The sequence below is a fragment of the Salmo salar genome, chromosome 28 (assembly GCF_965601325.2).
Source record: "Salmo salar chromosome 28, fSalSal1, whole genome shotgun sequence".
NCBI lineage: Eukaryota > Metazoa > Chordata > Actinopteri > Salmoniformes > Salmonidae > Salmo > Salmo salar.
Window position 1 is genome coordinate 29,654,440 of NC_138318.1, and position 13,453 is coordinate 29,667,892.

General features: G+C 41.4%; 1 protein-coding gene across 22 annotated transcripts in view; it reads left to right on the forward strand.

Annotated features, from left to right (window-relative positions):
* Positions 1-13,453, forward strand: part of dst (dystonin) — a 188,399-nt gene that overhangs the window by 42,884 nt on the left and 132,062 nt on the right. For all 22 annotated transcript variants that reach the window (XM_082970559.1, XM_082970556.1, XM_082970565.1 and 19 more), the window contains one exon: positions 10,069-10,130. In XM_082970559.1, coding sequence (XP_082826685.1) covers positions 10,069-10,130 — 62 coding nt within the window. The remainder of the gene's footprint in view (positions 1-10,068; positions 10,131-13,453) is intronic.

Below are 13,453 nucleotides of genomic sequence, written 5' to 3' on the forward strand. Positions count from 1 at the left end.
ATTCGACACACCCTTGTTTTGTAGGGGGATCCAGACCATGTGTGCCAGTGAGTATTTTGGTCTGCCGGTCCTGCAGTGTGTGCTTGTGTTGGAACTTGCAGTTGACCAGCTGGATCAACTTCAATGTCGTGGAGAAGGGCTCAAGTAAGGCTCATTCGTTTTACCAGCAATGGATAAACCCTTGAATGAGTAGGTGTGTCCAAACCTTTGACTGGTTCTATATAAAGAGGAATTGCCAGGGCTCACATGTCAATTTCAATGGGACTTTCCTGGTTAAAGGGATACTTCGAGATTTTAGTAATGAGGCCCTTTATCTACAAAGGGAGGCTTACTGGATATCTTATCTAAAAACATTGACCCCTAGTGGTCTGAATATTGACTTTGATCTCATGGCCCTTATGAACAGTTCTCTCTTTTATGAACAACTCTTATAAATTGATATATTCTTTCTACGGCTTATTAGCGTACACCTAATATGTTCCCCCTGTTGATGATGCTTATTATTTTACATTTACGTCATTTAGCAGACGCTCTTTTCCAAAGCGACTTACAAATTGGTGCATTCACCTTATGATATCCAGTGGAACTACCACTTTACAATAGTACATCTATATCTTTTTTTTGGGGGGGGGGGTTAGAAAAATTACTTTATCCTATCCCAGGTATTCCTTAAAGAGGTGGGGTTTCAGGTGTCTCCGGAAGGTGGTGATTGACTCCGCTGTCCTGGCGTCGTGAGGGAGCTTGTTCCACCATTGGGGTGCCAGAGCAGCGAACAGTTTTGACTGGGCTGAGCGGGAACTGTGCTTCCGCAGAGGTAGGGGGCCCAGCAGGCCAGAGGTGGATGAACGCAGTGCCCTTGTTTGGGTGTAGGGACTGATCAGAGCCTGAAGGTACGGAGGTGCCGTTCCCCTCACAGCTCTGTAGGCAAGCACCATGGTCTTGTAGCAGATGCGAGCTTCAACTGGAAGCCAGTGGAGTGTGCGGAGGAGCAGGGTGACGTGAGAGAACTTGGGAAGGTTGAACACCAGACGGGCTGCGGCGTTCTGGATGAGTTGTAGGGGTTTAATGGCACAGGCAGGGAGCCCAGCCAACAGCGAGTTGCAGTAATCCAGACAGGAGATGACAAGTGCCTGGATTAGGACCTGCGCCGCTTCCTGTGTAAGGCAGGGTCGTACTCTGCGAATGTTGTAGAGCATGAACCTACAGGATCGGGTCACCGCCTTGATGTTAGCGGAGAACGACAGGGTGTTGTCCAGGGTCACGCCAAGGCTCTTAGCACTCTGGGAGGAGGACACAATGGAGTTGTCAACTGTGATGGCGAGATCATGGAACGGGCAGTCCTTCCCCGGGAGGAAGAGCAGCTCCGTCTTGCCGAGGTTCAGCTTGAGGTGGTGATCCGTCATCCACACTGATATGTCTGCCAGACATGCAGAGATGCGATTTGCCACCTGGTTATCAGAAGGGAGAAAGGAGAAGATTAATTGTGTGTCGTCTGCGTAGCAATGATAGGAGAGACCATGTGAGGATATGACAGAGCCAAGTGACTTGGTGTATAGCGAGAATAGGCGAGGGCCTAGAACTGAGCCCTGGGGGACACCAGTGGTGAGAGCACGTGGTGCGGAGACAGATTCTCGCCACGCCACCTGGTAGGAGCGACCTATCAGGTAGGACGCAATCCAAGAGTGAGCCGCGCCGGAGATGCCCAACTCGGAGAGGGGGGAGAGGAGGATCTGATGGTTCACAGTATCAAAGGCAGCAAATAGGTCTAGAAGGATGAGAGCAGAGGAGAGAGAGTTAGCTTTAGCAGTGCGGAGAGCCTCCGTGACACAGAGAAGAGCAGTCTCAGTTGAATGACCAGTCTTGAAACCTGACTGATTTGGATCAAGAAGGTAATTCTGAGAGAGATAGCAAGAGAGCTGGCCAAGGACGGCACGCTCAAGAGTTTTGGAGAGAAAAGAAAGAAGGGATACTGGTCTGTAGTTGTTGACATCGGAGGGATCGTGTGTAGGTTTTTTGAGAAGGGGTGCAACTCTCGCTCTCTTGAAGACGGAAGGGACGTAGCCAGCGGTCAAGGATGAGTTGATGAGCGAGGTGAGGTAAGGGAGAAGGTCTCCGGAAATGGTCTGGAGAAGAGAGGAGGGGATAGGGTCAAGCGGGCAGGTTGTTAGGCAGCCGGCCTTCACAAGTCGCAAGATTTCATCTGGAGAGAGAGGGGAGAAAGAGGTCAAAGCATAGGGTAGGCCAATGTGAGCAGGACCAGCGGTGTCGTTTGGCTTAACAAACGAGGATCGGATGTCGTCAACCTTCTTTTCAAAATGGTTGACGAAGTCATCCGCAGAGAGGGAGGGGGGGGGGGATTCAGGAGGGAGGAAAAGGTGGCAAAGAGCTTCCTAGGGTTAGAGGCAGATGCTTGGAATTTAGAATGGTAGAAAGTGGCTTTAGCAGCATTATGGTTGAACCAAAAGATAACGTGACAAATATGAAATTAAATACGAAACAATTAAATATGTGAATTTGAATGAAACAATAATGTATGTTGATGATAATATTATGTCCAATATTTAATTATGTTTCCATAAGATAACAATAGCCTAATATATTCAATATGCTATACACTTTTGTTTTTATTTTTTAAGTTTCACTCAATTCATTCTAATTAACTTAATAATTATGACACACTATTGTCATTGGTTGCACTAATTGCGCTGTTTGTCTACATAACCTAGTTCAAGCATGATGACATTCCCCTGAAGGGATGCCGAAACGTTGGTAAATGACCAAATAAACGACTGGGAATTTATATATAGTGTGCGACTCTGTTTATTTTTATAGCATAATGTTTTACCTGACATCATGTTTATTGTCATGGTAGGAAGCAGGCCTGTGTAGATCAGATGGGACTGAAACTATTACCTCTGACTTTAATGGAGTGTTCAGCTGTAAACTAGGACTGGTAATTACAAGCTCCAGACCTGACATTTAATGTGGTGGTATAAGTAGACTCTGATTACTCTCTCTCTATTTATATAATATACCTTATCACACATTTTGGTAAGTAATATTATAGTTTGGTGTGTTTTTATGAAGTTCATTTTCACTATTTTAGAGGATTGAAGTAAGATTAAGAAGTGATTTGAGTGTAGAACTATGTTCCTCAAGAGGGCACTATTCTCTTTAGATTGCCATGCTCTTTACCTAAGAGAAGTACACACTTTCCACAGACTCAGTGGTACTGTATCCAACCAGCTACTACTGTATCCCCTCAGTACTACAGTCTCTGTGTGCAATTTCCACTCATGATGTCATGTGAGTACAATACAGATGTATTTTTTATACGTTTTAATAAACTGCTCCTCATGGTCATTTGATGTTATGGATTTCAAACTTGGGCTCTACACTGACCTTTTTTATGAGGAGCACGTGTGCGCCTAAATTGAAAAATGTAAGCTCACACAAATAAATTTAGGAGCACAATGAAAAATATGTGATGTATTAAAGCTAGAATCCTTCATTTTTCTAGGTGCACTGGTGCTCCTAAATTCAAATTCCAGGTCGCACAGCAAAATATTTGGGCGCATATGCAAGTAAAATAGTCACACTTTTAGAGCCCTTAATGAGCCTTGGTGGTCAATGATACAGCAAATTCATCCTGTCTCTGGGCCTTGAACAAGGAAGGGTGTTGTTGAGCTGGGAAGGGTGTTGCCTTGGACACACCCTGAAGACCCCATTTGTATTAATGAGTCTCAAGTCTGCTCATGTATTATGCTCATGTATTATGCAGTAAGCAGTAAGGCCACTGGGATCACAAATTGCAATGTCCTGAAGGCCAATCTCTGCTCTACCCAGTGGCAGTTGTGATTTACTTAACAGTTATGGAGAGAGAGGGAACAGGAGATATATGTAGAGTACAGAGAGAGAGAAGGAGTGATATAGCAGCACTGCAGTCTTGCTGCAGATGAAAGTGTCTGCAACACTACCATGGCTGAGGTGGATTTTAAACACAGTCAGATTTGTTTAACAGGGACACACTGTGGCATTTAAACAGATATTGGGAGGAAAGCTGTTTGATATGTTCAATGACTGTCAACCGTTCTGACCTTTCAAAAGCATCAATGCTGAGCATTGGCGTTCTTATGTCATTGCGTTTTATACTAAAGTACAGGGAATTTTGCATAACCCACAGATCACCTTGATTTCATTGTTTCATATTCCCAGACAGTATGTATCAAGCGTCTCCGAGTCTAGAATCAGGTCACCCCCCCATCCATGTCATCTTTTTCATTATATCTAAAATGCAAAACTGATCAGCACTCCCAATGATGTCATTGCAACCAGTTTTGTTCCCAGGGTGTGTTCAAATGAAAGGGTAGAGGTGGGATGGATATTTTGTCCTTTCTCATGTGCAGTTCCAGTCAAAGTTTATTTGTCACGCACACAGATTTGCAGATTTTAGCGCAAGTTAAGTGAAATGTTTGTAGCTCCAACACTGCAGTAATTTCTAACAAAACCTTAAACAAAAAGTAAAAAAATATAAAATAATTAAGAAATATCAGAATGAGCAATGTCAGAACAAGCAATGTCAGAGTCCGGAATAAAAAATGTAAAAAAAATTATATATATATATATATATATAATATATATACACTGATTGTGCAAAGCATTAAGGACACCTTCCTAATATTGAGTTGCACCCACCCCTTTTGCCCTCAGAACAGCCTCAATTCACTGTATAATGCTGAATAGTCTTGTTGATGCATTTCAATGTTAAACAAATTACTTTAAACATTAACACTACAATTAAAATGGCGGCTGTATTTGTGGATATTTCTAGCGATGAAAAAACTAATGTCAATGAAAATGAGACCTGGAGTAAGGTTGTGGGACGAAATGCCCAAAAGAAGATTGTTTTACCTATTTTTATCATGGAGAGAGAAATCTTGACAAAGGAGGAGGTCATAGCCAACCCCATTAAGGAGGAGGTCATAGCCAACCCCATTAAGGAGGAGGTCATAGCCAACCCCATTAAGGAGGAGGAGCTCTACCACAGTCTCATACAGGAAATTCATCCAAACCACTTGAGGTCAGTACAGAGAGTATGTGCACCCTGACATTATATATCTTCTCAGTAAGGAAGCAAGGGCAAAGCTTCTGATCAGAGGAATAACAGTCAGAGGAAAACATGTTATGTTCAAGGAGAATAATCTGTTCAGTTTGAAGTGGCGCATGGCTGACCAGAACTCAATTCTAGTTACAATTAAAGAACTACCTGAATCAGCACATTCAGATTTAGATTCAGAATTCAGATTCAGATTCAGAATTCAGATTCAGAAAACTTTTAATGTTCTCAGAGAGGCAATTCATCTTGCAGCAGTCATAAAACATATCACATCTAAGAATGTAAAATAAATAGCAAAGGATATTTACCAACAAGCAACTTGATGATAGTGTTGTGATGATAGTTTTGTGTTGTGATGATAGTGTTGTGACTGAGTTTCTGGCTAAAGCTGTGTGTAAGGTGGTGGGGAGAATGATGAGGTGCATGATAAGATACAAGGGTCAACACACAAACTGCTCCAATGGAGATCGTTTGTATATGTTGAAGCAGCACCCATCACTCCCATAACACGTTCTGTAAAGATGGACATTCACAAACATCAACCCAGTCAAGTCAGAGGGCAAGAGCTGTAAGGTAACACATTTAACACATTCCCATGGCCCTGGATGGACTGTAGCACTTCCAAACATCAACAGTTAAGCATGAAAACCAAGAGAGGGCCTGGATTCGACACACCCTTGTTTTGTAGGGGGATCCAGACCATGTGTGCTAATGAGTATTTTGGTCTGCCGGTCCTGCAGTGTGTGCTTGTGTTGGAACTTGCAGTTGACCAGCTGGATCAACTTCAATGTCGTGGAGAAGGGCTCAAGTAAGGCTCATTAGTTTTACCAGCAATGGATAAACCCTTGAATGAGTAAGTGTGTCCAAACTTTTGACTGGTTCTGTATGTAGTTGATTTTATTCAAACACGTAGGCTGTGTCTGTCTATATATGGAAAAATAAATGTAAACATTTAGACGAATTGGTCGAAAGAACAGGACGACTCTCTGTCGACCAAGATATGTTTTAGTCGGGGACAGCCTTAATTCTCCCATAGGTTCTGTGTTCTGTCCGCTAACATGTGGAGCAATTCCCAGTCCTAGACTCCCAGCCCGGTAGTGAAACCTCTGTAGCTTTACACACATAATATTTATAGATGAACCACATGGAAATGTCCTCTGAGACCCACTGACAGTGGCAGCACCATTGAGAAACCTCTGTAATAAGGAAAGGCCTATATGAATAATCACCCATCGGTTTTTGCCTCTGAACTGACCAGTGTATGATCACCTCATGCCATTGACAGTGTTTTGTATGGTAATTTTGGTGTCATATTTTATGCAGCCCTAAGTAAAGGGTGTGGTTGTTTTGATTTCAGTTGGTGTTGTGGTTTTTGCCCAACGAGCGCAAGTGAGTGTGCTAAATGTTTTTGATGAAACAGTAATTGACATTGTTGTGGGCGGTGCACTGTAGGATGTGCTATATGTGTGGAAATGCAGACTAATAATTTGTATTCAGACTTCTCTGATTCAAAGGGGTTGGGTTAAATGCGGAAGACACATTTCAGTTGAAGGCATTCAGTTATACAACTGACTAGGTATCCCCCTTTCCCTTCATTCAAATAGTCTTGCCTTGCAAATTCAAGGACATCAGCCTCACAAATGTGTCACTTCTGACATAGAACATACTGTCTCATCTTTTTAGAACCCCTGCTGGGACATGCCACTGATTGCAGAGAAATGTTGATTTGTCGAGGATCTGTCTAAAATGATTGTGATTGTCTAGTTAATTGACTGACCTCAGAGTGAGACGGAAAATAGTTCATAACCCATGTTGTTCTCTTCAGCACAGAGATATTGTGATGACAACAAGACATTTTGACCTGCTGTTTTTGGCAGTTTGATTGTTTTGATGAATGGAGTTTTTGTCCAGATTTTGTCTTTCTGCTGACAGAAATAGTCTTGGCAGCTGTACTAGAGTGATTTTTTTTCTTCATTTGAACATGTTTGTAGTCTGTTGGACATTATTTAATCTTATTGCACAAGATAAATCAATTTGTTGATTATATTACATTATTAGTTAACTGCTCTCTGCCTAAAGACACCACATAAACTTGAATTTGTATTTATTTTTAAATTTAACCTTTATTTAACTAGGCAAGTCAGTTAAGAACAAATTCTTATTTACAATGACGCCCTACCCCGGCCAAACCCGGGCCAATTGTGTGCAGCCCTATGGGACTCCCATTCACGGCCAGGTGTGATGCAGCCTGGATTCAAACCAGGGACTGCAGTGACGCCTCTTGCACTGAGATGCAGTGCCTTAGACCGCTGCGCCACTCGGGAGCCCTAATTGCCTAGTAGATGTAATCTAATTAATCCATCAGATAAATACCCATAAGACATTTAAAGCTGCAATATGTAACTTTTTGGGCGACCTGACCAAATTCATATAGAAATATGAGTTATAGATTTGTCATTCTCATTGAAAGAAAGTCTAAGAAGTGGTAGATATGTTCTATGTGCCTTATTTCTATGCTTCTCATTCTTAAGTTTTGTACTGCATATATACTTTAGATTTTGTACACCGCCTTTCAACAGTTGAAAATACAATATGTTTGGTTATGGAAAATATATTTCACAGTGGTTTAGATGGTACAGGGATTATCTACACAATGACTGCTTTTTTTTGTCAGATAAACGGAAATTAGGCAAACTATTAGAATTTTAGGAACAAGGAAATTATGGAGCAATTTTTGCATATTGAATCTTTAATTGTTATATCTATTCCTATGTTCTACTGCAATAGTATTCTCCAAAATGATGCCCCTTCCCATTTCAGGTTAAAGTGTCATCTGAAAAAAATTGTTTCTAAGCAGACAAATACCTTTGCTCCTTTTCTTAAGGAGCATAATTAGCAAGGGTGCAACTTTGGTTTTAGAAGTGGGGGGGACATAACTTTTTGTATATATTTTAGTTAAATATCCAGTCGGATAAAAACTCCAAACAGCCTACCCGACCACTCGGAGACATCCACATGGTCTTAAAGCTCACCGTTGCCTCGTTTTGTATCACATTCCAATGATACAACTGGGGGGGGGCGGACAAAAATGCAATTTCAGAATGTGGCCCATCCCCAGTGAAAGTTCCTTATTAGTTAGTTCCTCAAAAGCATTTGTGCTGTGGCCTTGAGTAAACATTAACCATATAAGAAAACCACTGAGTTGCTTTGGAAAACCTGACAGAACTCGTTCTGGATGCTTGACGAGAAGTGGAGTAACTGCAGGCTGCCCTAGAGGCAGACAGGAGGAGTCTGTTGCTGCTCCTTCAGTAACGCTGGTAGCTCACACACATCCCTCTGCCAGGACCATGATACACTCTCTGCAGAGTCCCCGGGAGTTAACAATGGCAAAGGAGATATGGCAACTGCTGGGGAGTGAGGGGGAGTTCAGCGCTCACCTGGTGACGTTGATGTGCTGCATGGGTCAGTATCATGTGTCTTCCTGCTTTGCTTCCCTCCAATCCTCTTCCGGGTTCAGAAGATTGGGAATTTCAATTACTGACTGAGCGTTGAAGCTTGCCCTAGTTTCTCATTTACAGGGGGATCTTAAAACCTCCCAAAGCTAAATCCTGTTGTGTTATAATGCTGTTGTAAATGGACTAGCTTCTCTTTTGCATGTTGGTTCCAAAGTCCAAGAAGATGCAGATTGTGTGGTGTTGTTGTTGTTTTTAATGCTGAGACTGAGGCTTTGTTAAATGTGAAGTTTATAATGTCATGTTTTTAATGTGATTTACTGGGCTCATGATTGGTATCAAATTATGCCTGTGAGGGCTTGTAGCAGATGGACCTTTAGGCAGAGAGATTAAAAAGGACAGACAGACATCTGGCCTGAATCCTGAATCCCACACTGCAGCCTTTCTGTGTGAGACAGGTAATAGTAAGTATGGAGGGTCTCTCCCCAAGCTGTGTGTCTCAGGACCAGTAGCCTGTGCAGTGTTGAAGTACAGTAATGGATTTTGTTAGGCTAATGATACAGAAATATAAGATAGGAATTTTGTCTATGTTGTTAGATTCTCAGAGCAAGTGTTTTTGTCTGTGTAGCATAGCTGGTGATAGTTTTTGCCTTGACAGCCTACAATTGAGCCTTTATCTTTCCATTTTCTGTCCCAGAGAGACTGATGTCTGTTAGAGGCTGCATGTGGAAGCGGCTAGCCTGGATGTCATGGATACAAGAAACACAAAATAATCTGCTTGACAGTGTACAGTGCTGAATCATAAGTAATGGAAGCGCAGCCTCATGCATAGAAATGATTTATTTTCAATTACGCTTCCAAAAAGATCAATCTCTCTGGAGACTGAATGAACCCAGGTGTAAGTAAGAACATTAGAATAGTTGTCTTTTATCGAAACATGTTTTTTTCTTCATGTTCTATGTTTAGTGTGGACCCCAGGAAGAATAGCTTCTTCAACAGCTAATGGAGATCCGAAAAAAAATCATAATAATATCATATGTATACTGTGGTTGGATATTGATGAGAGCATATACATTGACAAGAGGAATGAAAGGCTCATTCAAGAACTGTAGAGTTATATAGTAAATCACACATACCATGTTACAATTCTGCTTGTGTGTGTGTGTGTGTGTGTGTGTGTGTGTGTGTGTGTGTGTGTGTGTGTGTGTGTGTGTGTGTGTGTGTGTGTGTGTGTGTGTGTGTGTGTGTGTGTGTGTGTGTGTGTGTGTGTGTGTGCCTTAAAGTTACACCATGCTTATCACAGGAAGTTGGTGGCACCTTAATTGGGGAGGACAGACTTGTGGTAATGACTGGAATGGTATCGTATAAAACAAACACATGGTTAGCTCCGTTCCAGACATTATTATGAGCCTTTCTCCCCTCAGCAGCCTCATGTGATGTACTGTATGTACGTATGTAAAGTACCTTCCTAAATGTCTTTTTTGTGTGTCTTTTCCTCAGATGAAAGAGACAGAGTGCAGAAAAAGACTTTTACCAAATGGATAAACCAACATCTCCTGAAGGTAAGAATTTAATGTCCACAGAGCCTCTTTTAGAAATACACTCTTAGAAAAATAGGTGCTATCTAGAACCTAAAAGAGTTCTTCAGCTTTCCCCATAGGAGAACCCTTTTTGGTTCTGGGAAAAACACTTTGGTTCCAGGTAGTAGAAACATTTTTGAGTTCCATGTAGAATCCTCTGTGGAAAGGGTTCTACATGGTTCCAAGTAGAACCATTTTGGGTAGGGTTCTACATGGATCCCAAAAGGTTTGTACTAGCTGGAACCAAAAAGTGTTTTACCGGAAGCAAAAAGGGTTCTCCTATATGCAGGTATTCCCAAACTGGGTGGGGGTACGCGCAATGCCGTCGGGGGTACACCAAATAAAATGTGATTCACAATTACACGTTTTCAAACGGGGCTATACATTTGGGTGAGTTTTTTTTCTTGCCTGAGTAGCCTCGTTTCACTGCCAAAAATTAAATTAAAACATCTAGTGTTCAGCAAAATAACAACACAATGTAAAATACAGGTAGACTAGTCAAATAATTAACATCCATCTTCTTGAACTGCACTGTTGGTTAAGGGCTTGTTAGTAAGCATTTCACGGTAAAGTCTACACTTGTATTCGACGCATGTGACAAATAAAGTTTGATTTGATTTGTATAGTGTGTTTGTGGCACGCTTACCATGATGGCAAAAAACAACATTTGAGAGTGCGCTGACCCTGGTGCTAGAGGGGGTACGCAGCTGGAGGTTGAATGTTTGAAGTGGTACGGGACTATAAAAGGTTTGGGAACCACTGTCCTATGGGGACAGCCGAAGAACCCTTTTGGAACCATTTTTTCTAAGAGTGTACCATTCATTTGATTCATCTTTTCTTTTATTCGATTGGGGAGTCTTTATTTGGCCTGCCATATCAATGATCTAATATGAGATTTAATGTAATATGAGAGAGAAAGTTAGGCCTTTGTTTTAATATTGTGGCCTGCACCAGTCTTAAAGGAAAAATCCACTCAAAAACTATATGTTGGTATTTTGTTTCATTAGTCCACTGTTAATATTGTCCGAAACGGTTTTGCATGTCAGCAGTCAAGTTTTCAAGACATTGGATTTTCATGAAGAAAAGTGTCACTTGCCACATCATCATGATGATGTGGCAAGTGACACTTTGCTTCTTGAAAGTCCAATACCAACATATAGTTTTTAAATGGATTCTTCATCACATGTACAGTGTTAGCTAGGTTCAGTCAAGGCATGTAGATGAATCTGTTTTGCTTTTCCCATGGCAGTAGGACTCTTGTTGTGTATGAATCCGGTCCCGTAGGTAGATGATTTCTCACATGCCTCACTGCCTAATTACCGTATTGTATATTCACTTCTCTGTCATCACCTTTCAGCCATTCTGTGTTGAAATGGTTACTGTTTCTACAACATACAGATACAGGAGTGATGGTATGATGCTAATGATAATAGAACGACAGGCTGTTTCATGTTTTAGCCCTGTCAGTTTCCATGAAGATGAAATGTACTGTGTAATTACCCGATGCAGGGAATAACCCATTAAAGATTGCCGTTTATCCTCAGCCACTTATTGCCACTACTGATGACAGATCTAGAGCGGCGGTGCCAATGGGAGATGTCTTCCACCCATCCCATGGTGCAGTGTACATGTACCGAGTCGTTTTTGTTTACTCAGCAGGAATCTAAGTTACTCTGGTTCATTTTCTGTGTAATTAGGGAACACCTAGTCATAGAGGCAGAGCAACAAGTGTCTGCATGCACTGTCTGTCTTCACAAATGATACATTTCCCACTTTCCCATATGAGCAAGCATTAAATATTTCAAGCCAATGTGTTATTATGCATGAAAATCCATGCCTGTTTATTGTGTAATGTGCTTAGGGAGCAAGTTATAATCCTGTTTTCGTCACATATTCAAATGATTTAGCCTACTTGATTTGGTCGAAGGCAAAAGTGTTGTAAACCCCCTAAGCTAACAAAGTGCACCGTATAATTGGTGCCTTTCCCTATGTTGCTATGTGCATAATAGCAAAGTTAAGCAGCATATTGGGATTGAGAACAATGCAGTGGAGGCAGCAGCAGCAGAGACGAGGAAACAGCCCTTGCCTTAGCCTACTTGTCTAAGATAATTGAGGAGAGAGGAAAGCCCAACTTAATTAGGTCCTATAATCAATAGCCTAACAGTTAAATGTGCCTGGCTTTATAAATCATCCATATATATCTACAGAAATAAGACAGATCTTGCTTCTGTTGTCTGTTTGAGTGTTTGTTTAATTAATAGCCTGCTGATTCCGTGAGCACCAAGCCTCATGCAACGGCAAAATGTCAGATAAAGCAAATTCACAGATTCGGCTGTTTTTAATCTTCGCTGTGCTGTAATAAAGACTTTATATGTTATTATTTTTTCCGTTAGAACACACTCTCTGGTACACTTATTTATTTAGTGTTGTTTACACTGTTTCAAATGGTCAGAAAAAAATATAATATTATAATCTAACAGCAACTGTTTGGCACACATAATACTCACACAGTGCTTGCTCATATACCCTCCTTTATCTGGATCTCCAGTAGTTTCTACAACTAAGTCAAATGTCTTCCACACATCTGACTTCCCCTTTCCCTCCTGAGCAACCAGTAAACATTTGTCCGTTTCAAGTTTATTTTTCATGCCCTCTGCATCCATTTTGCTGTCACGTGTTGCCGTGTTCAGAGTTTGTTTTAACCAATTTATTGATGTGATTACGATAAGCTATAGGTCAGGCTCTATTGGTCACATGCATGTGATGCTTACATGTTTCACGTAAAGAGAGCAAGGGTTCAGGGAATAGGGAATGTTTTGGTAACAGAACTTTTCAGTCAGAAACAAGTAAGAAACTAAACGTCTGTAATGATGTTACAGCTTCAGCACGGACAGCGCAATAAATACTTGCTGTGCTGTGGTGCCTTTTCGCTGCATTAGGGCGGAGAGCGAGACAACGTGCGACAGTCACACAGGCACTCGCTGTCAGTGTGACCATTGGGCTCCTTCTTAAGTCAGTTGTGTGTCTTAATTATTTAATCAAACAGTGTACTTAAAGCATCAGACACGCTCAGTACATATGTAGTGGATTTTATTCAAACACATGGGGTGTGTCTGTCTATACGTGGAAAATAAGGTTAAACATTTAGAACAATCGATTGGTCGAAAGAACAGGACTACTCTCGGTCGGACAATATTTTTTTGGGGTCGGGGACAGCCCTACACTGAACAAAGAAATAAACACAACATGCAACAATTTAAAAGATTTTACTGAGTTACCGTTCATATAAGGAAATCAGTAAATTT